Raw genomic sequence first — 25025 nt, 5'->3', positions numbered from 1 at the left:
TGAAAGAAATGCATGGTCCAGTAAGAACCATTGCTGGGACCTGGTGTATCTTGAATGGCTTGCTGACAGATATCTGGACTTCAGTCTTGATCGAGCTCTTGTGTTGAGTGCTTCCATAGAGATTTGCCTCTTCATGTGTTCAGGAAACAAGACCAAATTAGCAAATGTGCTGCAGCATAGCCAGGCCTAGCAAATGGAAGGGGAAACAGTAATCTTGGTGGCTGAGCTGTCTACTGGACTGAAAGAACTGAGAAAAGAGTGGAGGGATAAAGGAACAAGATAATTTTTATTAAGATGTTTGAGGTGAAAACATGATTTACAATTTGGGATGTATGTATTTTTAGCTGTAGTTTCTCAAAGGCAGAGATTAAAGACTTGACATTGCCAAGTTCTTACAAGGTCAATTTAAGTCCAACTCTTAGTATCAACTTTAGCTAAGGAGGGAGAGATCCCTGGGTGCATATGTGCTTACTCTGTCAAGGATTTCAGACAATAAGTTGGATCTTTGCTTATCATATATGTTGTGTCTTTATCATTATAAGGTAATAGACAGGAATCCTTTCCTACAGTCTTTCTCTCCAGTCTGTAATGTCTTAGGTACTGGATTCTTGAAGGGGCAGTATTTTTGTCAACCCAGGTATGGTGAATAAGTGAAAAGGCCGCTTGGCCATACTGTACATGGTTGTGCTTAAATAGACAGTTTGGTTGTATGCTGGATTCACATATCTGGAATGTAAATAGTGAACTGTTCCATTTGGTTGAGCTGCTTCAGCTGTGTGACTTCCTTCCGTGGCAAGGTTGTGGTGCTGGGGAAACAAGTATTTCATGGCTGGGTTCTCACGATACATGTAACAAAATCAGTTAAAAACCTAGTGGCCACATTTGTGGCTTTATGTGTTGCACAACCCCTCCCCCCAAACTGATGAATAACCACGTGATATATTTTGTGCAGACACAGATAATGTTTCTGATTTGCTTTAGGAAATAGGAACGTGTTCTCATTAATCAGTTGTCTGTTGGTAGGTGGTGTGTAGATAGTGCTTTGGTACTGTTTCTATGGCTGTTGGAAATTTTATGTGCATTTTGGTCTGATGGGATAGTTCCTTGGAAGCGGGAGTAATCCGCCTACTCTTGAAGAAACCATCCCTGGATTAAAGAAGATTTTACCAACTGCAAACACCCTTTTTGGGACAAGGTATTTGAGAGTAGGTACGCAGCTGCAGATGTTTTTGGAGAACACCAATTATCTTGATCCTTTTCAGTGAGTTCAGACCTGATTTTGAGACAGAATAGTTGCTCTGACAGACGATTTCTTGTGGGAGAGCAAGCATGACTGTGCTGATCTTGCTTGATATCTTAGTAGCTTTCTATACCATTGATCACAGTATTTTCTCTATGAGTTGGGGACTTGAGGCATTGTGTTACAGTGATTTTGCTCCTACTTGCACAGATGGCATCAGAGGGTAGTCTAAATCCTGGCAGTGCCACAAGGCACTAATTTGTCCTCATTGCTGTTCATTGCTGTTTAACATCTATGATAAATTGCTGGGGATGGTCATCAGGGATTTTGGAGCTGCCAGTTACCGGCTGCCGATGAAACTCAGCCCTACTCCTGTGAAGCATCTAAATCAGGAGAGGCCCAACATGTTCTGAACCAATGCCTGCATGCAGTGACAGAGTGGATGATGGCCAAAAAATAAGACTGAATCCTGATAAGATGAAAACTTTGTGGTGGGTGGTTCCTGGGTTTGAGTTTACTTGTTTTAAATGGGTTTTAAAACAAGTAAACTGTGATCTGTGGTATAGAAAGTGATCAATGGTATAGAAAGCTACTAAAGCTACAAAAATACTGTGATCAATGGTATAGAAAGCTACTAAGATATCAAGCATTCCTTCAGAAAGGACAAATACATAGTTTAGGGATGCTCCTAGACTCATTGTCATTGGAGGCCCATGTGACCTTTAGGGCTAGGAGTGCCTATTGCCAGCTTTAGCTGTATACGAATTATGTCCTTTGTTGGGCGGGTTAGGCCAGCTGTTGCTGCTCCCATGCTGGTATAGTCACATTCAACATATTGTGATACATACAGTGTAGGGCTATCTTTGTACTTGCTTAGAAGCTGTAGCTGGTATAGAATCCACTGATCAGGTTGCTGAATAGGGCATCTGGCTACTGTATATACATTACACCTTTAGTGAAACAACTATGGTGGCTGCCAACTAGCTGTTGAACCAGGTTCAGGGTTTTGGTTATGATACATAAGGCCCAATGTGACATGAGATCAGGATACTTATCAGAGTACCTTTGCCACCATACACCTGGTCACTCGTTGAGATCATCAGAGGTCCTGCCATGTACAGAAAGAACTCAAAATGCCTTACTTACACTTACGCACCTTACAACTTACATGTATATGCTGGGCTAGAAACCAGGAAGTTGTGAGTTCTAGTCCCGCCTTAGGCATGAAAGCCGGCTGGGTAACCTTGGGCCAGTCACGCTCTCTCAGCCCAACCCGCCTCACAGGGTTGTTGTGGGGAAAATAGGAGGAAGGAGTATTAGGTCTGTTCCCCACCTTGAGTTATATATAAAAATAATAAAGGCAGGATAAAAATTAAATAAATATGTATATTATATCAGAGATCAGGATTCTATTTTGTTAGATAACTTGCTGTTCATTTGAAGGATGGGTTCAGAAAAGTCTGGAAATCTGTTCCAGTAATCCTGAGGAAGGAAGTACAAGTTTCATCACGTAACTTACACACCTGCCCCTTTGATAATGCCACACCGAGGTGTGTGGGAAAACACATAGGAAGCAGCTCTGGCCCTGATGAAATAGTTTTAGGCATGGAGCCCAAGTCAGTCCATAATAAGCAGAAGTCCTGCAAGCAGATCGGCTTCAACATATAAGTGGATCTCTCAGAGATACAGAAGTTATACTGGAATCCAGAATACACTGAAGAAAAGTGGCAAAATAGGTTTCTATGGTGGCAGTGTATGTGAATAGGGTCAGTACTGGATACAAGTTTGAGTTTGTGCTCGTGAATTTCAGGAGCACAATCCCACAAAAAAGGCTGATCACAAGTTACCTCCTCAAAGGAGAAAGCAACTCTTTGTAAGTCAGACAGGAGTCTAATGCCAAAGAAGAACTGCAAGATTAGCACAGACGGGCCAAGGTGCAGTAAGCAGAGTAAACTGGTGTTGTCTAACCTACTGGGAACCTTGATGATTGCAAAAGCTTGTCGCTCACAGCTACCCCCTCCAAAATCAGACAGGTATCAGTCAAATAATCCTCTCCCTGCATCAATCTCCTCTACTTGAGACGGAGGCCCAAGAGGAAAGGAATTTGATCTTTACACATAAGAACGTACATTGATTTCTCTAAAAAAATAATTTATTTTTATTTTGAGACATTGTGCAACTTCTATCATGGGAGTGTCTAGAATGAGTGCCAAGAGCAGACTAATTTGTTTTTCCTAACTCCAAGAGGGAGGGTGAGTAATCTGCTACAAATGTCAGTGCTTCATTCAGTCTTACAGGCTACGCCACATACTCCTCCACAGATTGGGAAGGCAGAGGAAAATCATCTAGAATTATCCTGATCATTAGTTTTTCTACTAGTCATGATACAGTTAACAAACCACATCCCCAGAGAGAGAAGGAAAAGCCTGTTTCAATATTTCCTGTATCTGATTTCTTGATCTACATGCCACATTTATCAGGTGGCAGCAGTGGTGGAGAGAGATAATGCTTCTCTATCACAGAAGGGTCAATCACGAGAAGGAGCCACTTTTCCCCATTGCATTAGACTGGTGTGGGATCAGATCCAGAGAGGAAAGAAGCCCATGCAAATGGACAAGTCCAGAAAGGTTGAGTAGCAGCTCACATTAAGGCCAAGCCCCTCACAGAAGGGCACATCGGAAAAAACTGCTTTTCTTTGGCTGATCTGAGATGATCTTCATTCCTGGGCTATTGCCCTGAGGGCTATTGCCTTCCTAGAAAGGTAAAGAATGGCAAGATTCAGTTACTAGGAAATTTAAAAGTCATTCCTAAACTTAAAATCCACTAGCAGAGAGAATACAGTGGAAATTCTAGTATACTTTTGTAACACCAGCTAGGCCAGCAGAACTAGCCAAATTAATGAAATAATGCTGGGATACTGTTGGAACGTGCAAATAATGTTAAGCTGCCAGCAATGTTATGCAACAGAATATCCCAAAAGCAGCAGAATCACATATGGGATATAGGATAATTATATATAGTAATTATGAAATCAGTTGGACAAAGTAGAAAGACACACTGCTTCTGCACCTACCTTGGAATCACAGACTCCTTCGACCAATATATGACTCCAATTACGAATTCTGTTATATATGATCACTATCTGTTGTCTAATCATAAAGTTTTCCTAGAAGTCATATAGTTTGCCCTGGGTAGGCCATTACAGGAGAAGAGAAAGCTGCACGCTGATGAAGGTCCCTTCTAACCCATAGGCTCCAAGGCCCAGGTGGTTAAACGGTTGGGTGCCTTGGACTTGGACAGTTGCAACAGGACTGTGCTGACAGCACACATCCATGACATTAGTGCCCAGCCCTGGTGCATATTGCTGAGACCTGGTAGGGCATTGATAGGGATGCGATCCTATAGATTGGCCTTCCTGGATTTTAGGTTTTAGAGCAGTTGTGAGGTGAAAGCCAGGGAAGAGGGCTTGCTGCAATTATTCAGAAACACTGTGGTGGCCAGTAGCTTCAGTAGCTCTGAAGTCACCAGTTGCAAATTTCTGTATATGAGCCTAGGCTTAGAGACAAACTAGGAATGCTGTTGGTGCAGGAGTTCTTGGCCATGTCTTAAGCTGGCCTTGGAGTCCATGAGGCTTCAATCTCTTACTCCATAGGAGGAGTCTAGGCCAGCTTGTGATTTCATGACCTCCATAGAAACTATGAGCTCATCACAGATACGTATGGCTCTGTCTCATGTAGGTGGACACACACTGGATCTGTTTACTTTGGAGTACATGGTGCACAGTCTGAATGCGGGGGGCAGCGACATCTACCATGGTCAGACCACCTTCTGCTCAAACTGGTTATGAAACCTTGGATCATTAAGACCCCAAACACCTGATGATCTTAATTGTTTCAACGTGTACTTAGGGATTTTCCTGACAGTTCGGTGGGCAGTTCGCCTTGCACCTGGAACACAGAGATTGCCAGAGTGCTTGACAAGGTTGCTCATGCAAGGCCTTTCCTAGTCACCCATTCTGCACTGCTCTCTGATTTAAAACAAGCTGTAGGGGATAAAGCAAGTGAACAGATGTCTGAAATGATGATGGCATAGTCTTGACTATGACTACGCACTGGTATGTGCTCCCACGTGAGCCTATATGGTGGCAATAAGAGCAGCAAAGTGTCTGTTCTTTTGTACATTTATTTCGTCAGAAGGTCCCCATCTCAGCAGCCCTATTCAGGATGACCAAGACTCCTTTAGGGAAATGTGGTGGGACAAGATTCCAACAGACCATCCAGATGAGTTTGTGGGCTTCATTGATTCATATGTTTACTTTGATCTGGATGACAATTGGGCAAAGCTAAGCGAGATGAAAGGGGTAATATCACAAGATGATTTAGGCTGATAACCCAGTCAGTGAGTCAAACAATCAGGGAATATCTTAATACTCGTGTAAGAGAGTATTTGCCACAGTTCATACTCTTTCCCCAAAAGAACTTGATTATAGTGAAGGTGCTCACCAGTTTCTTGTCAATTTTTGCTTTGATGTCTCTGGCAAGTGTAAAAAATGCCTAAAATGAAAACAAGAAATACAAAAATGCATGACTGAACAATGCTTCCCTGCTACAAGCTGCATCCCACATTGCTTTTGAATTCTTAAAAGCTATCCTTCCTTTATATAAAGAAAACCAAAATTAACTCAAACACGAAACAGATTATTCAAAATGAGCAAGGATATAGAAAACATTTGGCCATTCATTCATTTGTAAACAGCCAGCAGCATATGGCCATAAACAATTGGGATGTGTGGCAGCTACAAGTGCCAGAATTCCCAGTTGGCATAGACAAAGCCCATTATGCAGTCACATATCTGGACAGCATTAGCTGTATACTGTTTTTGTTATGTGAGCATAGTATGTGCAGTAAGATTGCTAGATCTTTGGGATTAAAATTACAGAATGTGCAAATGAGGTCAAGCAACATACTTTGCAGAAAGCTCATGTAATGAACAAGAATTCTGAAAGACTAGATCAGTTTCAGGGGTGCACTTGGCATTTGAGTGGCTGATGGTTATGCTCTAGAAACTGAGTATAGCCAGGGTAAAGAGGTAAGTGGGTTTTAAAAAATAATACTAAATGTAATATGAGTTAAATATAATTCACGTAATTATTTCAAATCATCCCCCCCACCTTTCAGCTATATTACTGTTATAGTTCAACACCAACCATTGGAGGACATCGAGTCCAGCCCCTTCTTAGCACTGGAATCCAAATCAGAGCATCCCCACAGAATCACATTTGGGCTATTACGTTAGATAAACCATTTGCCATTTGGACGAAAGACAGCAGTGGTTTTATAAGGTGAGGAGCCAATACTTACATTATCTATATTAATGTTTGCCTTTGCACTGGTCTCCATGAATTTAATTCCATAGCTAATAGCCAGCTGAAGAAAAAAGAGACCTCAGATTAATTGCAGGAGACAGAATTTGGACATGAAAGCGCCCCTCTCCATTGCTTCCTGAGAAACACAAAATTCTAATATGGTAGCAATACAAAACCTATGCACTCAATCTGATGTGGGTGTATTAGCTGCAGTCCAACAGGTAGACTTCTGTTTTCTTTTATTGAAAATTGCCTTTCACGAAAGCTAGAAACTGCTTCCATATTTGTAACAATGTCTACATTTCTAATAGGGACGCGGTGGTACTGTGGGTTAAACCGCTGAGCTGCTGAGCTTGCCGATTGGAAGGTCGGCGGTTCGAATCCGCGTGACGGGGTGAGCTCCCGTTGCTAGTCCCAGCTCCTGCCAACCTAGCAGTTCGAAAACATGCAAATGTGAGTAGATTAATAGGTACCGCTTCGGCGGGCAGATAACAGCGTTTCGTTTAGTCATGCCGGCCACATGACCACAGAAGTGTCTACAGACAAATGCCGGCTCTTCGGCTTTGAAACAGAGATGAGCACCGCCCCCTAGAGTCGGACACGACTGGACTTAATGTCAAGGAAAACCTTTACCTTTACCTTACTACATTTCTAACAACATAGAAAGGCCAAAGGCCTTTAAGGGTTCAAAGGTTAGGAAAGAAAAACAGTCATCCAAGTTGAGCCAACTGTGCTAATTTAATGTTCATTTCTGCCTTACAACATGCCCCATTTGGCTAAATGTTCAAAGTACTCCAATTAGTTCATCTCCACCCATATGCCACATTCAGTTCAATGCCTAGACTAGGAACAAAAGGTGTCAGAGAGAGGAGCTTTCACTTTTCACTGCTTGTGTTGCAGAACAAAGATAGGTTAGGATTTTTAACTCAAGCAGATTATATGAAGTATCTGAAGGATTCTGGAGCCTGCTGTAGTCTTTTCAATGGCTTATGATTTATATATACTTAAAATGAATTGGTATTTGGGTTTTTACTGCCAGGATGGCTGTTCTAATATTTTGTTGTTTTCTGTTAGCTCGATACAACATCAAGTAAATATAAAAAAGGTAAAGGTTTCCCTTGACGTAAAGTCCAGTCGTGTCCGACTCTAGGGGGCGGTGCTCATCTCCGTTTCAAAGCCTTGGAGCCGGCGTTGTCCATAGGACACTTCCGGGTCATGTGGCCAGTATGACTCACGGAACGCCGTTACCTTCCCGCCGAAGCGGTACCAATTAATCTACTCACATTTGCATGTTTTCGAACTGCTTGGTGTGCAGAAGCTGGGACGAGCAACGGGAGCTCACCCCGCCGCGCGGTTTCGAACCGCCGACCTTCCGATCGACAGCTCAGCGGTTTAACCCGCAGCGCCACCGCGTCCCAAGTAAATATAGAACCTCCTAAATTATGTCTGTTCCTCCACCTCTGAAATATTTCCAGTCCCTTCCTTTGAAGAAAAGTAGACAAAATCTGAAACCCACAGTACAGAGCTGGGTAATCATTTACTGCTTTTTATGTGATCCCCTGAATTTCTAGATTCTAGGACCAACCTCACCTTTTCACCTTGCTCTCGGGAAACCTGCCGCTTGTAGTTCATGTCACATTTATTTCCAAGGATCATTTTTTCTACATCTGGAGATGCATGCTAAGAGAAAGAAAATATCTTGGATTAGTTTATGAGAAATTATCGCAACATGGGTGGCATGTATGTACTATTTCTCCCCCACAGCTTAAGGAAGAATTGCCAGTGTATACATCTTTGTCATAAAGCTTTACATAATCCTAAAGTTGTAAGAGATTTTAAAGGCCAACTAGTTCAGTTCTTTGCTCCATATATCCATATCATCCATGCCACTAATTTACAAAAGGAATCCAATTATAAGAAACGTGTTCACATTCAGATCTAGATTTCTCACAGCATGTGGTGCTATACAGTCTTACTTAGACTGCAAAGTATTAATGATGTTCCACAGTACAATTTTCTACACCAATCAGACAGACATTATTAGGGAGAAAGTATTTCAACCAGTTTAAGAACAAATGCCAAGCTGCCCTATGGCAAGAAAGATTATATATCCATCTAGCTTTCAACAACCTGGCAATACTTAGATGTCTTAGGATCACATTTCCAAAATTCCAAACCAGCTATTGGCTCTACTGGTTGTTAATTTCTAGATACTGTAATCCCAACACACTTGAAAGTCATCAGGTCAGCAAAATCTATTTAGCAGGATTGTCTACCCAGAATGATGACGACTGCTCTCCAGAGTTTTAGGAAGATAAAGACTTTTTCCCATTAGCTTTAACCAATCCTCTTATCTGTTGATGCAAGAAGTTGAACCTTGAACAATATGCTGTCGAGTATAAACTTTACCACTTAGGGTTAATGTCTCCCAGATATCAGGAGACAAATACAGGACTTTCCCCCCTGCATTTTTAATACTTGTGAGAAGTAACTTAAAATCTGGCACTTTTTAAAAAAGAAGTTTTGTACACTTTAATAGAGAAAACATACCTCTTCAATGTTTCTGACCCAGTTCTGAATATTTTCAAATGATTTCTCATTGGTAATATCATACACCAGCATGATGCCCTAAAGAATGAGACAGAAAAGTAGCCTGTTGCTTCTTAATTTTTTTAGTAACTTGACAAGAAATATAAATGAGATAATTGATATAACTTAGCTGACAGCACTGAGAAAGCTTTTCCAAGAAACAGTTTGATAGAAAGGAGTAGGAGACTGATCTGACTAGTGACTTGATGGGGTGAGGGAGGGTAGGCAGATGAGAATTGCGTGGAAAGAATTCAACTTTGAGATTTAAATCTGATGGAAAAGGGAATGTGGAATCAGTGCTGAAACATACAAAAAAGAAAAGAAATGATGCTATGGCAAGCAAAGAAAGTAAGTTGAACTCTAAGCAATTAGAAAAGATGGAGAAAAGGGGAAAAAAACAACAAGGTTACAAAAAAAGGCGTTAACATTGACTATAAGGTAAAGGTTTCCCTTGACATTAAGTCCAGTCGTATCCAACTGTAGGGGGCGGTGCTCATCTCTGTTTCAAAGCTGAAGAGCCGGCATTTGTCCGTAGACACTTCCGTGGTCATGTGGCCGGCATGACTAAACGGAACGCCGTTACCTGCCCACCGAAGTGGTACCTATTAATCTACTCACATTGGCATGTTTTCGAACTGCTAGGTTGGCAGGAGCTGGGACTAGCAACAGGAGCTCACCCTGTCACACGGATTCGAACCGCCGACCTTCCGATCGGCAAGCTTAGCAGTTTAACCCGCAGCGCCACCGCGTCCCTAACATTGACTATAGCCAAGGTTAAAAATACTGAAGTATCAGCAGAACATCTTAGCAGATTGGAGGGGACTTTGAGGGAGTCTATCCAGTGTTAACTCTCATCAGTACTGTAGAGAGTTGAACCTACCATTGCTCCTCTGTAGTAAGCAGTTGTGATTGTCCGGAAACGTTCTTGCCCAGCTGTGTCCCTAGAGGAATAGGACAAAATATTGTTTCAAGGGACTTTAAAAGTAAAGTCTTATAATTGTATTTTTATATATTGTATTTATTGTATGCCTATGGTTTTATTGATTATTTTGTTGTAAACCACCCAGAGTCTCTCTGGTGGGAGCAGATGGGCGGTGACAATGATAGATAGATAAATAAATAAAATAAAAGGGACTTTACACTACAGCACTATTTAATAAATCTATGATGTCAGAAAGTAGAAGACAGAGATTTCTGCTCCATCCTTATCCCAGCTTGAATTATTCTTAGGACGAAGGGCAAGGTGGAAGCTTGATGGCATCTGGGCCATTGGATTCTCTGCTTACTCATGATCCCTGGACTATGAAGAGGCAGACCTTTCTAGGTACAGAAGTGGATCAGTACAGGGGAACCAGTGAATGAATGGACAATAGGTCCTGTGGGAATACAATAATGTCAAAACAGCAGGATGGTTCATCAAGGACTCCTTTTGATTGTTTAGTTGTGTACAGATCCATGGCCTTTACAGAAGATATACACTAAAAAGATTCATAATATAAGCACGTGATGAGAAGAATGAGACAACTACTAAACAATGTCCAGTCAAAAAACAATTTATCAGAAGGATCCAATCAAATGGATCAGATTGCTCCCTTCCCTCCCATCCCAGGATATACCTATTACTTCAATTTGTCATTGTCTTTTTCTTGGCAGGTTCAGACCAGTCCGCAGCCAACTACTTTTTAAAAAACTTTCTAGGAATACTTATTGAACTTACATGGAATCAAAGATATTCTATGTAAAGATAATGGTTAGAATTTGGCATTTTGTTTGAAGCGTGCCACATAGCATAAGAAGACCATCCCTGCTCTAGAGCAATCTTTCCCAATGTGGTGCTCTTCAACTGTGTTGTTGTAGGCTCACCACATCTAGAAGCTGGCTACATTAGATTTTGATACAGCAAAATTGGTAGCCCCTGAGGTGTCCCCTACCATATCTGCAGCTTAATTTTCTTGCCATCGAGTTCAATCGTCCTGATTTTGAAATCAATACCTACAAAAGATTATTTAGAAACATATTATGACGTTTGTTTTTAAGGAATCAGAGCATCCTCTTGTTCTTTTTTCAGATGAAGATGATAGACAATGCAGTTTCTTTGCATTTTCATTTATTTATTCATATACCTTTATATAATATCCTTTCTCAGAATGATTCATTCACCCACTTGTCCTCAAAATAATTACAGAAATTTAAGAGAAACCTTGGAGTAGCAGATCAATATCTCACCTACAGAAACTTAAAAACAGGGGCTGCTTAATCACTGATAGTTAGAGGATGCTGCCTGTCATCCAAGAAACGGCATAAAGCCATCAAAACTAATACCATTTGACAGCCCTCCCCATGAATTTGTTCAGTCACCTTTTAAAGCCATAATCTCATCTGACAGCAGCAAATTCTAGTTTAATTATGCTTTGTATAAAGCAATTCTGTGATAGGTTGGGATAAGAGACTGTTCAGTGAAAGATTTGAAAACAGGATTTCTCTGATCTAATCTATGTCTGTCATAATCCCATTGTTTTGCTTTGTTTTTTGCCTTTCACAGCTAGTCCTCTCTCTTTTCCTTTCTCTCCTTCCTCTAAAACCTGCAAAGGTACAGTACATTACAGTTCTCCACCAATTTTCTGCCTGGAAAAGTGGTTTGAACTTTCAGCTAGCAAGTCTTTTAAAAATGATTGATTGATTTGATTTCCATAGCCGCCCATCTCAGCTAGTGACTCTGGGCGGCTTTATTTACTACATTTTTGTTACAAGCTTCCTCCGCCAAATTACCAGTACGGAAGGCCTCTCCCCCATCTGAGCCATCCTCACAATCACTCTGAGAAAGCCGAACTCAGGGAGCTTTGACTGTTGGTGTGGGAACGTGAACCCAGATCACCCTGCTAACTCTTCCCTTCCTTTATCTCCGCAGCGTCTCAGAGGGGACGCTGCCTCTCGCCGCTCCCGCCGCTGAACAGCAGCCTCCCTCGCGCCCTCGCCCCTCACTTGCACTACAGGAGATGGGAGGGGGCGGTTGCCATGGTAACTCAGACCGGAAGAGGTCGTGAGGGAACAAGAGTTGTCATAGCGACAGTGGCGGTAGGTGGGGTGCTCCTATTGCCAGGTGATGACGCACCGATTGTGGAGATGAAGGTGGCGTTGAAGGCGTCCTCGCTGAAGCGGAAGAGCGCACACGTCTTGCCCACGCCGGAATCGCCGATCAGCAGAAGCTTGAAGAGGTAGTCGTAGGTCTTCGCCATGTTCTTCGGCCCGGCGGCTCTATGGGGTTTGCTACCGGCCAGTAAATCTGTCCATCTTCATGAAGGTGTAATTTCATTGGTCACTGCGCCTGAAATGTCATCAGGTATCCGCCCTCCTTTAGCTTGGAGCCGGAAAAATTGGACTGAAAATCCCATTGGTCGGCAGACTGCCTTGATTGCAGCGACGTCTGCCATTGGCTAATATATCCTCACGGGCCGGCGGGCTCTAACATTGGCTGGATGGCCTCGCGTTCATTATCATAGAGCCATATCTTGGAGGGAAGTTCGGCTGTACAAGCATTATGGTCAATTGCAGTACTCGTGTGGTCTAGATGCCGCTCTAGGCACCACTCGCTCTCTATCTTCAGGTCTTGTAATTTTACAACGGAAGTGCAAGCGAAGCGGATGTGAGCTCGGAGCCTTTTGGGCAGACCGAGGGGCTCTGGGTTCGGGTGTGCTGGAGCCGCTCGTGTGCGGGCAGGTGGAGCACCGCTGTCATGTCGGCTAGCGCCGTCTATGTATTGGATCTCAAGGGCAAGGTGTGTAAGGAGGGATGGGGCTTCCGTGAAACTTCCAGCCGTAGGGGCAGTCTACCAGCTGTAAAGTGTAAAATGAAGAAATGCTTTCAGAAAGGTAGCTGCTTTGGTCTGTTGTATGAAAAACAGTAAAGGGTATTGTAAAGACTAACGGCTAAGCATGGTGTAAATTTTTGCTTTACTAGAAACATGAAATGCTAATTCTGATTTAAAATAGTATGTTCAGGAGAGGATTTCAAACAGGAAGGAGTACCAGGAAGTCACCATATGTCCACATTTTCTTTGTCATCCCATTCTCTCCCTCACTAAGTCCCTTAATGCACTCCAACTCTAGCTTTGAATATCTGTCAATGGTCATCGATTGTCCCCTGTTGAGAGAAGGAAGAAAGACGAAATAAGCCACAAGTTAAGACTAAAATCTGTTTAATATTATTCTTGCTTACGCACTTATATTTTGCTGTTCAATAAAAGGGTGTGTATATCTGTTTCTCCTTCCCTGACTTTAAACTAATTAGACCACTAATGGCAGAAAATCAGGGCTTCTTCTGGCATCCAGTTCAGTGCTTCTAATAAAAGGAGCATAATCTATCAAGAACTTCAACATGCATAGCTATTATCTTTGGTAATGCAGATTCTACAGTTAACTTATCCCCACCCCTGCTGTTTTAGGTTCTCATCTGTAGAAATTACCGCGGAGATGTGGATATGTCGGAAGTAGAGCATTTTATGCCTATTCTTATGGAGAAGGAAGAAGAAGGGACTCTCTCACCTATTCTGGCTCATGGAGGTGTTCGCTTCATGTGGATTAAACACAACAATTTGTATTGTATCTTTTGCCAAAATAAGCTTTGATGAGCTGGCACCTTAATCTAGGACTCCAGATGACTGAAGAAGGCAATTTTTAAGGAATCTCTTTAGCCAAACGTTCTGGTTCAGAGTTAATCTTAAAAGAAGCCAAAGTTAATAACTAAATTAGTCAAAAGAAAGGCAACCGTTTCCCTGTTATCCACATGCTAATCTGTACTTTGTTCTCAGTTTTTACTTGTTGTTTGCTTTTTTCCAACAAATGCTTCCAGGCATAAAATCACTACTTGGAGATCTAGATTATAGTAGATAACCTGTGACCCGCTGGGTCGTCATTTCAGAGATATTTCCTTGCCAGGTTCCTCAATGCCGTCAACAATGGCAGAGCTTCTAATGTACTGCCTTCACTGGAAAAGGTCTTAAAAATTCAGGGAGATATTCAGAGATGTATCTGCCTTGAAAATAGCCCATATCATTCGCATTGAACTGTATAGCACAGTCAAACATCAGGAGTTGACCACAGGGAATGTTTTAAGACATTTTGTATTATGTCATAAAATGTTTTATGATAATTTTTATGTCATAAAATGTTTTATAAAATTAGCCAAATTTCTATTCCATGAGAGTCACGAGTCCTGGATTTTGGAGACATTCTGTGAGTTAGCCCTTCTGAGATACCTTGGTTCAAAAATTGTTGGCCTGTGATGCAACTTTTTCCTAGTTAAAGGTTACAAACAAACAGACATGAGAGTGTTAGTAGTATATAGATTGGAGAATGGCTGATCAGTTTTGAATGTTTTTGGTCACCCTGCACTAAATCTGGTCAAGAAAAAAGAAAAATAATTACATCAACCTTTAAATTTCAGAATGTAAAGAAACTTCAAAAATAATCTACTCCAATCCCTGCTCAGACAAAAAAGTTCCCTATTGCTGCATGCTTGATAAATGGTCATCCATCTACTTCTGTTCTAGTGAAGGAAAGTTGACTACCTGCTATTGTTGAACATATCATACTATGAAGAGAACATGAAAAGCAATTCTAAGGTCTGTGTTCATGATGGCCAGTCAAATATAAATGAGAAGCAGGAAATTAATATTAATGTTTGGTGAAATTTTTCCTATAATTTGAATCTGTTAGTTTTGACCCTATCCTTTGAAAACACATTTACCTATGTGACAATCCGTTGAAGAGTGCTTTCACATCACCTTAATTGTCTCCAGGCTAAACATATGCAGCTCCATATGTTTAGCCTGGTATCCATCTGATAACCAGCCTCCTGATAATTTTTTGCCTTTCTTTAGACTCACTTTAGTTTAATATTTTTCTTAAAAAGAGAGCCTGGAATTGGGCATATTATTCCAGTTTGGTCTGTCCAAAAGAATAGAGTATCTTTATTTCTCATAATCTAGACATTGTACTTTTGTTGATTTAGCCTAGAAATGCATTATTATTTTAGTGAACTTTTGGATCATTGCATTTCTGGTTTTCTAAAGTTAGGATATGTGCTATAAAATCTTTGACCCAAGTTACTTAATAATTTTCAGGGCATTAAGTAGGATATGTATTTAAAACCTAAAATACATGTAAATAAAAAACAAATAGCTTGGAAATGTGAATGCCTGTAAACTCCTGAATATGATATCCCAGTGGTTGCCACTTCAAAGAAGAATGCCTGTGTCTCTCTCGTGTTCTCATTTCTGTACAAGGTAGTTCAGGTGAGTGTGGCATTGATTCTGTCATAACTCAAATTCTGAGGTTTTGCTTGGGGTTTATTCTCTAGAGTGTATCATACTTGACTAATAAATGACTAGAGTGGGGGAATATATTATACATTGATTACATTCTCCTCTGCCCCCAGCCCTTGTAGTAGTTGACATTTGAAAATTGAGTAATTGTGATTACAATAACAACTTTTTTAAAAAAATAATAATTTGGTAATGAAATTGGAATGTTACTGTTTGGGTATGTTGCATTCTTTTGACCTTTTTATTTCAGGTCTTTTCTGAATATTTCAAGGAACTGGAAGAAGAGAGTATTCGGGATAATTTTGTGATCATTTATGAACTACTAGATGAGTTAATGGATTTTGGATATCCCCAAACCACAGACAGTAAAATTTTACAAGAGTAAGTATGTGATTTGGAGCTGAAAGACTCACATTTTCTGTATATTTAATAAACCCAATTCAGGATGGCTAAAACTGTCCTGTTTTGGTTGGCGTAATCCTAGTTCAAACAAATCTCTAAGGTTAAAATATGCAGATATTCACAGTTTGAACATCTTCCCTGTGCTGATATAGATACATAACACAAGAAGGCCACAAGCTGGAAACTGGAGCCCCACGCCCTCCTGCCACTGTTACAAATGCTGTGTCTTGGCGTTCTGAAGGGATTAAGTATCGGAAAAATGAAGTCTTCCTGGATGTCATAGAATCTGTTAATCTTTTGGTATGCCTATGGTTACAAATACTAAAATAATTGATATTGATCAATGTGTCTTAACTGCTGTTCTAAAGGCAGGAAGAATGGTGTGTGCGTGTGAGAGAGAGGGACTGAGAGAGAGATCTGAAAGTGGGGGCATTTTCAGAAGAGCCTCTTCAGATCTTATGGTCCAGGCAGATCGATCATTCTACTGTTTTGACCTGGCTGGCAGCAGCTTTTCAAGACCTTTCATTGAGATTTCTTTTCCCAGCCTAGTCATTCAGTGTTAAACAAGGGTTCATTTCTAACCACTGTCCTACAGTTCAAGTTTCAGAGAGGTCCAGCAAGTTTCTTTGAGTCTCTTAATTTTAATAGTTACTAGACAACATATGACCCATTGGGTTATACTTTCAGAGATATTTCCTTACCAGATTCCTCAACGGCAGAGCTTTTAATATACTGCCTTCACTAGAAAAGTTCTTAAAAATTAAGGGAGAGATGTATCTGCCTTGAAAGTAGCCAATGTTGAATTACATAGCACAGTCAAACATCAGGAGTTGACCACAGGAAATGTTTTATAGCATTTTGTATTATGTCATAAAATGTTTCCTGATAATTTTTATGTCATAAGACATTTTATAGAATCTGCCAAATTCTTTTCCATGGCAGTCAGGAGTCCTGGATTTTGGATGCATTCTGTAGGTTAGCCCATTTGAGGTACCTTGGTTCAAAAATTGTTGCCCTACGATGCACCGTTTCACCCAGTTAAAGGTTACAAAGTATCAGACAGACACAAGAGTTTTAGTAGTATATAGATATGTTTTGGTGGAATGAAACAATGAAAAATTATAAGAGAATGACAAAGAGAATCCCAGTTATATAGAATCTCAACGATCAGTTGGAGCTCATTTTGTCGGCTTATTAACAGAGATCTTGTACCTGTAGCGTCCTTGGCAGATAGTCCACCCAGGCTTTGCTTAAGTACCTCCAACAAAAAAGACTCCATTACCCCTCCAGGCAGTTTATTCCTCTGTCTAAACCAGTGTTTTTCAACCTTGGCACTTTGAAAATGTGTGGACTTCAACTCCCAGAATTCTCCAGCCAGCATGGCTGGCTGGGGAATTCTGAGAGTTAAAAGTCCACACATCTTCACGCTGCTGAGGTTGAGAAACACTGGTCTAAACGTTTTACTGTTACAGTATCTGCTTGTGGTATTCCTGCATGGGGATGTAGAAAACAGACCTGTTCCGTCTTCTGAGTAAGAGTGCCATAACTGATCACTGCTTTTAGCAGAAGGAGCCATTTGATGATGCACTACAAAGCCTCCAGCAATGGTGGACTTTTCCTTTGCTTGAAGTATTTAGTGTGAACACTCCTAATTTACGATCAGCTAAGGCCTCTAGATCGATTTTGTCAGTACTGCCGCAAAACCAGGTGCCTTGCATCCTCTGCTTATGTTACATTTAATATCAGAGTATCACTTTACCTTTATCACCACTGAATTTCATCTTGTTAGTTTTGCCTCAGTGTTTTGAGTTTGTCAGTATTTTGAAATGTGGATGCTACACCCCCCCCCCCCCCCAATTTCAGGTTAGTGCCAACGGGAATGTTCTGCGCAGCGAAATTGTTGGATCCATCAAAATGAGGGTTTTCTTGTCTGGAATGCCAGAGCTTCGCCTTGGCTTGAATGACAAAGTCCTCTTTGATAATACTGGCCGTGAGTATGTCTGCTTGTTACAGGGTACCTACCTGCCTCTCTTCTTCCCTGCCCTTGCAGCCTAATTTTTAAGGAATTGTATGTGTGTGGTTTTTCCAAAGGATATGATGAATGCTTTAAGATGTTGCAAGGCTTAAGACATCCATTTGGGCCCTTAAACCTTTAAAAGACAAAAAAGCGCTGAATTGTGGCTGTGCTTGCTCCATGGGTCACTGGGAGGGTTTCTGGAGGCTGCAAATAGGGCCTAAGGGGCTGCTTGTGGGCTGTGGGCTGCTAACCCCTCAGATATGGTGGCAGTGTCATTACTAGAGTCATTGTACTGGAATGAACCTTACAAAATCATCCTTTGAAATCCTCTGTGCTAATTGGAATTCTTCCAGAAACATTTTGCCTTAACCAATTGAATTATGTCTTCCTGTTAATTTCTTCATTCTGAAACTTCGAGAGAGGTTCTCAAAGTTTACAGTACTGTGGTCATGACTAACCAGTGGATCATCAGTCCCAGTATGAGAACCCCTGGCTTAGAGGGGGCAGGGTTGGGGGCAGCAAGTATAAATTCTGTCCTTTACTGTGATGTATCTGTCTGTTTTCTGCATGTGGATTGGGCAGGGGTGCTCCTGTGGGCTGGGATTCTCTGCACCTGATCTACACATGCCTCCCTTTTCTCCTCCTATAGCTGTGATTGGTTGTTATTCTTTAGGAAGTTGGCCTCTAGGGCAGGGTTTCTCAATGGTAGCAACTTTAAGATGTGTGGACTTCAACTCCCAGAATTCCTGGCACTTGAATAGCTGGCTCAGGAATTTTGGGAGTTGAAGTACACACATCTTAAAGTTGCTAAGGTTGAGAAACCCTGGCCTAGGTTGATCTCAGCCCAGACCTACTCCTATAGCTTCCCTTTGTTGCTGGTACACTTTCCAAGCCAGGGCCTTCTCTTCTATCTCCCTGACAGGCGGCAAGAGCAAATCTGTGGAACTGGAAGATGTGAAATTCCACCAGTGTGTTCGTCTCTCTCGTTTTGAAAATGATAGGACTATTTCATTTATCCCACCTGATGGGGAATTTGAGCTTATGTCCTATCGCCTTAATACTCACGTATGTGTGTCTTAATCTTCAGTTACTGACAGAATCCCTGTGGGTTTTTTTTTGCTCCTTCTTTTTAAGAGCTTGTGGCTTTAAGCCGTTCTTTAGGCCAGGCCTGATGACGTCTGTTAAATGCCTGGTGGGCAGAATCAATCAACCGCTGCTATATATGATAATAATGAAAGCAGAGAGATTCCAGAAAGAAAGTGCTGCAGAACTGGCTTGCTTGCGGACCACCCAAGGGCCAGGTCACACTATAGGATTGGTAGTGGTGGGCATCTTGAGTCCTCTGCAAGGGGCTTTCCCCTTCTCTAGCAATAAAGGAGAAACTGATGAATCTTCTGGCACTTGGGAAGCCAGTGATGCGATAGCGGTTTATCTTGTCACCTGTAGGTAAAGCCTCTGATCTGGATTGAGTCGGTTATAGAAAAGCATTCCCACAGCCGCATAGAGTACATGATCAAGGTGAGCAGAATCCAGAAAACTCTTTTGGGGTCCATTGTGCAAAGCAAGGCCTTTGAGTGCTGTTCCCAAAGGTTCTTGAGACACTGTAGCAGGCCACTAAAGCACTCTGAAGGCAAGGGCTACACAAGCAGTGAATGGTCAAGGATTTCAAAGGGCTCACAATGTCCATTCTTCACTTTATTTCCCCCCACTGAGCACACAGTAAATGTTGAAAATACATGATGTTACACAAAGGTGACCACAGGCTGTGTGTGGCCTCGGAGCACCCTTTGCATAATTAGATTATGATGGTGTGTAAAAAAAACAACCAAAAATAATTGAAAAGCAAACCCAAAATTTCCAGCCCTACCTTTTTCAGTGAAAACAGAGGCCAGGAAAGGAGTGGTTCTTAGCCAATAAAAGAATGCCCATGCTTTTTTGATTTTGTTCAAACTAAGCATAACTTATCCTAAGCTAGGCCTCTTGGCACAGCACTTGGGGGGAAAAAACACCATAAAGAAATTAGAAATTACACTTTGCAGATTACTCAGTCTGTTTGGGATTGTACCTTCAACACTGCAGGGCTGGGTAAATTGGTCAGTTAAGGACGAGGGCCCTCTGCAAGCTTGGTGTTTATAACAATCTTGAAATCTTTTTAGGCCAAGAGTCAGTTCAAGCGCAGATCCACAGCCAATAACGTGGAGATTCACATTCCTGTTCCAAATGATGCTGATTCACCAAAGTTCAAAACCACAGTTGGGAGCGTCAAGTGGGTTCCTGAGAACAGCGCCATTGTGTGGTCCATCAAGTCTTTTCCTGTAAGCTCATTGATTGCGAACATCTCTGAGGGAAAAGCCAATGATATAAGAAAGGAGGTCTTTGTATTCTCTTTTTAAAGAAACCTTGTGTAGACAGTTCTTAAGCAGCTACTCTGTAGCTGCCTAACTCTTCAGAGCAAATTTCATTAACTTGTTTCAAAGGGGCTTTGCCCTGCCCAGCAATGTTTAGTTCACTTTCATTGATCCTGTTGAACCCTGTCTATTCCTCTGGATAGAATTGCACAGATTTTGTTGAATGGATGGTCCTTGTTCAGCTCTTTGGTGTGAGGGGCCCTGAGAGGTGGGGTAAAATGAATTCTGGCTCTCTGCTGACTTGCAGGGAGGGAAGGAGTACTTGATGCGGGCCCATTTTGGGCTCCCAAGCGTGGAAGCTGAGGACAAAGAAGGGAAGCCTCCCATCAGTGTGAAGTTTGAAATCCCATATTTCACCACATCTGGAATCCAGGTAAGCAGGCTATCCTTGTTGGGCCTTGCCAACCTACGTGGGATTACAATGATCTTGTCCATTCTCCATATGCTTCATGCTTCTCCTTATCCTTTATCAGTCCCACCTTTATGAATGTGGGAAGCAAATGGACTTCTTCAGACTGAGGCTGAAGGTTTGCTTGTGTTTCTTCTCTAGGTTCGCTATTTAAAAATAATTGAGAAGAGTGGCTACCAGGCACTGCCTTGGGTCCGTTACATTACCCAGAATGGAGGTATGTGAAAAGACCCTTTGCTTATTAGGTAACTTCAGTGGCCCTGCACCCAAAAAAGGATGCTGGGATAAGAGAAGTGCCTCACCTGGTGGGTGTCACGTGGTGTATGGATGGTTTCCACCTGCTTGGGATAAAATGAGGGCCAACTGGGGGCTGAACTTGGTTAAGTAACCAGAGCTGTTAGCATGTGTTCCTCCTGGGATGAAAAATAGGATGGTTAGTATATAGTTGAGCATAATTTTTAGAGTTAGATGATACTATGTAAAAACCATGGGGAAAGCGAGTAAAGTCAAGGGTGGAAGGGTGATTAGAGTATTGGAGTAGGAGTGGGGAGACCATGTTTGGTTTCTTACTTGATCAGGGAATCTGCTGGGTGGCTTTGGGCCAGTCACTCTTTCTCAGCCCACCCTAACAGTTGCTGCTGTAGAGATAAAATGAGAGGCAATTTTTCACATTCCGCTTTGATTTCCATAGAAGAAAGGTGGGATGCAATGGTAAGAAATGAATAAGTTAAAAAATGGAGTGGAAGGGCGCTCTGTTTGTAGGTTAGTAGCTTCTCATAACTGAGCTCATTAAATTTTCTTTTCATCCTAGATTATCAACTTCGAACACAATAATGTTGACTCGGTTACTGCGGCCAAGAAAGTAACGAATTTCCCTGTCCAGAAACATGTTTGGTGCTTGAAAGTCTGGGGCAAGGTTGTTTTGCTGGCTGGAAGTGGAATCAGGCCGTGTCCCATATCCAGCTGTGCTTGGACCAGTGTTTAGCGCAGACCCCATGAATGTTTTTTTCTTGTACGCCCCATTCAGTGTTGTTTGTGTTAGGAGTAGCTGTTGCCTTGAAACAAGGCCAGGAGCCAGTCTGGGGAAAACTTGGCTGGTCTTATTTCTTTGCTTCAGAAATTGAGGCACATTAGTCCTTTCTTTCTGAAGTTTTGTGTATATTAGCTGAGCTCCTCTTGCCAGCCATATGCCTGCTGATGCGTCTTAATTCTAGCTAAACTCTGGTGACATCTTGAAATCAGTTTGTTTGCATTGCTGGGCTGTTTTTGCAAATGAATTATCTACAATGGAGGCCCCAGATGACAGAGTTTACATAATGCAACTCATCTCATCGGTGGTGCTTAGCTCAAGGAAGAGAAAATGAAATTGGTGTCACAAGGTGTTCTTATGTGAGGGCAGGGTACTCAAAATGGATGTCTGACCTAGCCCGGTTCTGAATCATGTAGCTGAGAAGAACATCCTATTCATATATCTTTTTCAAGCAGCAACTGAGATGACCAACATGCAACTTAAGTCTCTTTGTGGGACCTGTAAGGTGATCCGCTCCTCCATGAACAAAAATCACCCTGTATATAGAAAACCTACCATGCCACTGAGAAGGGTTTTAGCTTTTGTTGTCTTCATTCCCTGGAAGCTTTCTGTGCATGGGAAGCATTTTGCCAGCCCTCGCTTGGCTTTTCAATGGCACAGTCATCCAGGCGCTGCAGTATCTGATGTTCGTGAGAAAGAGGCCGTAATCATGGTGGTTCCTGTGAGAACTCCCAAGATGGTAAAATAGATGCACAATGTTCTGGTGAGTGCCATGCCTCCCCTAGCCCAGCCCCTTCTGGGAGTGTGGCTGGAATTCCCAGAACTACCAGCCGTCCTGCCCCTTGCAGTCCAACACAGCCTTTCCCAATCAGTTCCAACACGTATCAGGAAAGGCTGCTCTAGCTGAACAAGCGAGTAACACCCCCCCCCCCCGTGGATTTGGGTCAGAGATTCTGCTGCCTCCTCAATGCTTCCTTCGTTCCACCTTTAGAGCAAGCCATCTTTGAGGTCTGCTCAGTGGCCACTTGGCCTCTTCTGATAGAACACAAAATGTTACATATCCTGTTAAATATGCTGCAAGGAATGTGGGAAGCTGGAGTTCACAAACTCTGGAAGGCCAGAGAACCCCTATCCCTGAGAAATAACACATGATGATTGGTCAGGGATAGGTAGGCTTACTTGCCAAAGTTAGATCTAAGACCACTACTGTCATTTATCTGTTCCCTCCAGCTGCCATAAATGTCATCATGCCTTCAACAAGGGCATTGTATTTGTCACCTCAAAGTCTGTTTAAAATAAATGAAATGATCAGAATTCTAGGGGGTCTTGGTTTTTTCTGCATGGATGTAGGTTTGTTTGTTTTGTGGGAATGAGAAGTTAAGATGGGAAGGTTAGAATTGTAAACCCAGTTCTAAGGATTTGGGAATTTGGAATTTACCTTTTCTTCAGCAAAACCCTATGCTGCCTAGGAATGCTGCTTGCCTCGGGCTTCTGCTTGTCTGAATTTGGTGCTATCAAGCATGGTAGAGCCGGCAGGGTTAATCAAATGCATTTTTATTCACCCTTGCTGCAAGGATCTGAGCAACATACATGGTTTGCTCCTTTTTCACTTGAACAATTCTGTGTGGTAAAGGAAGCCAGGAAGAAGACAGAAAAACGCTTCTGTGTTCCCAGGAAAACAGACTGATGTGCTTATGCAGTCACCAGGAGCTGAGATAGTGATAGATCTTGTCACGCAGATGTTGCATTGCAGCATGGGGACTGGTCTCCCTGGTTTCAGTCCTGCATTCTAACCATCTTCAACACAAGTGCTGTTAGGATTTCTCGGCAACTGATGAGTGTCTGTTTAGAAAATGATCTGTTTGTGGTTTAAGCTTAAGTCTTGTTGCACACACATCAGAAAGGAACAAATAAAAGGGTACAATGCTTTATGATGAAAGATTGATAAAATTGATGAAGGATATAAGGATCATGAGAAGTTCTGAATGGGACAGACCATTATTTGCTGGTGCCATGTGAGGACCTTGGCCAAAAAAAAATGGATGCGGAAGAAGTGAAAGAAAAGTAGTAGAATTACTGCAGGAGCTCTTGCAAAAAATGAGAGGAATGTTTAATGTGGTAGGGATGAAAAAGAATGTACTCAGAGCAAGAAACAGTTCAGTTTTGAACAGGCGGAGAAAATGTAAAGCAATTTTGATGGGAATAAAAAAAAGCATGGTCCTATGAGTACTGATCTGAAAAGTAATGTCAAATGTGTTTGATGCGGAAAATAGAATCAATGATTGCAAGTTACACATAAGTGGTAAAAAACTAGTGCAAACATAGTGCAACCTCATGCAACAGACCAAGTTTCTGCTGTGACTTGTGAAATACTGTTATCCAAATGGCACAAATGTACAAATGAATGCTGCAATGTGAGGGAAGGTGCAGCTGATCAAATAAAATCTTTTAAAAAAAAAGGAAAATAAAACTGCACATGGGGTTATATTACCAAATTACCCTACACCCCCCCTTTTTTTTTGCAAACATTACAATGTCCAGACACAAGACAAATACTTCATTCTTATCCAGGCCTCTTTCCAGTATTACTAATTATGAACGCTAGTAAGGCTTCTTCCTTAAACCGGAAAACATCTTTTATACCAAGGGCCGAATGCGTGCAAAGTTTGGCGGCAGTTGTAACTGTAACTTAGAAACAAACCCCACCCCACGTAAGTGGTTACAAAGTAATTTGTAAGATTCACGATACATGTTGCAGTAAAAACTTGCCATTTCTTCCGTGAACCAGGAAGATCAAAGTTGTAATTGTAAAGGCCTCTCAGCTCCCTGAAGGAAAATGGGACTACGTAGGACTACGTGGCAGGTGTGTGGTAACCACCCCCCGGCCGCCCCCCCGGCTTTCTTTCTCTCTTGCAACTTCTTTCCACCCAGGATGCGTGCATCGTGATGCTGGAGTTTTTTCTTCCCTCTTGGAGCAAAACCGCTCGAAGATTACCATTTTTAACCAAATCACACAAAACACCCCTCCTTCCCGAAAAGAAAGACCGGGGTTGAAGAACGTCTGCACGCTTGTTTCCGACCTAGGATGAGATGAAGCGCAACAGTTGGGGTTCCCAAAGAGTTACATCCGTGAGATGGGCGGCTATCTGTCTGTCTATCTCTTCTTCATCATCACCATCGTTTGCATAGTAGATGCCCGCCCGCTAAACCAATCAACCCCACAGCCATTTCCGCGAAAAATC

The 25025-nt window shown here is 42.0% G+C and overlaps 2 protein-coding genes across 2 annotated transcripts; one reads left to right on the top strand and one right to left on the bottom strand.

Moving 5' to 3' along the window:
* Window positions 1–3370: 3370 nt before the first annotated feature.
* On the bottom strand, window positions 3371–12502 carry RAB8A (RAB8A, member RAS oncogene family). Its single transcript, XM_063290614.1, has 8 exons — window positions 12308–12502; window positions 11127–11187; window positions 10076–10136; window positions 9157–9234; window positions 8197–8286; window positions 6602–6667; window positions 5743–5793; window positions 3371–3993 (listed from the first exon to the last, which is right to left on the bottom strand). The coding sequence occupies exons 1-8, from the start codon at window positions 12429–12431 to the stop codon at window positions 3901–3903; spliced, it is 624 nt and encodes a 207-aa protein (XP_063146684.1). The 5' UTR covers window positions 12432–12502; the 3' UTR covers window positions 3371–3900.
* Window positions 12503–12730: 228 nt separating this feature from the next.
* AP1M1 (adaptor related protein complex 1 subunit mu 1) lies at window positions 12731–23102 on the top strand. The gene is made up of 12 exons (XM_063290613.1): window positions 12731–12970; window positions 13637–13793; window positions 15420–15487; window positions 15768–15898; window positions 16072–16219; window positions 17783–17909; window positions 18859–19001; window positions 19383–19454; window positions 20093–20251; window positions 20592–20717; window positions 20895–20970; window positions 21565–23102. Exons 1-12 carry the CDS (start codon window positions 12929–12931, stop codon window positions 21585–21587), a joined length of 1272 nt encoding a protein of 423 aa, XP_063146683.1. The 5' UTR covers window positions 12731–12928; the 3' UTR covers window positions 21588–23102.
* The last annotated feature ends 1923 nt before the right edge of the window (window positions 23103–25025 follow it).

This window comes from Candoia aspera, chromosome 1, assembly GCF_035149785.1.
Source record: "Candoia aspera isolate rCanAsp1 chromosome 1, rCanAsp1.hap2, whole genome shotgun sequence".
Classification (NCBI taxonomy): Eukaryota; Metazoa; Chordata; class Lepidosauria; order Squamata; family Boidae; genus Candoia; species Candoia aspera.
Note: the sequence above shows the minus strand (reverse complement) of the source record. Positions and strands in the feature narration are given on the sequence as shown.

Coding starts and splice junctions, on each gene's coding strand:
- RAB8A (XM_063290614.1), bottom strand. CDS start 12,431: ATGGCGAAGACCTACGACTACCTCTTCAAGCTTCTGCTGATCGGCGAT. Junction 10,137..11,126: donor AAAATTAAGCTGCAGATATG/GTAGGGGACACC, acceptor CTATTCCTCTAG/GGACACAGCTGGGCAAGAAC. Junction 6,668..8,196: donor CCCGAGAGCAAGGTGAAAAG/GTGAGGTTGGTC, acceptor TTTTTTCTTCAG/CTGGCTATTAGCTATGGAAT.
- AP1M1 (XM_063290613.1), top strand. CDS start 12,929: ATGTCGGCTAGCGCCGTCTATGTATTGGATCTCAAGGGCAAG. Junction 12,971..13,636: donor TATTGGATCTCAAGGGCAAG/GTGTGTAAGGAG, acceptor CTGCTGTTTTAG/GTTCTCATCTGTAGAAATTA. Junction 20,252..20,591: donor GGTCCATCAAGTCTTTTCCT/GTAAGCTCATTG, acceptor GCTGACTTGCAG/GGAGGGAAGGAGTACTTGAT.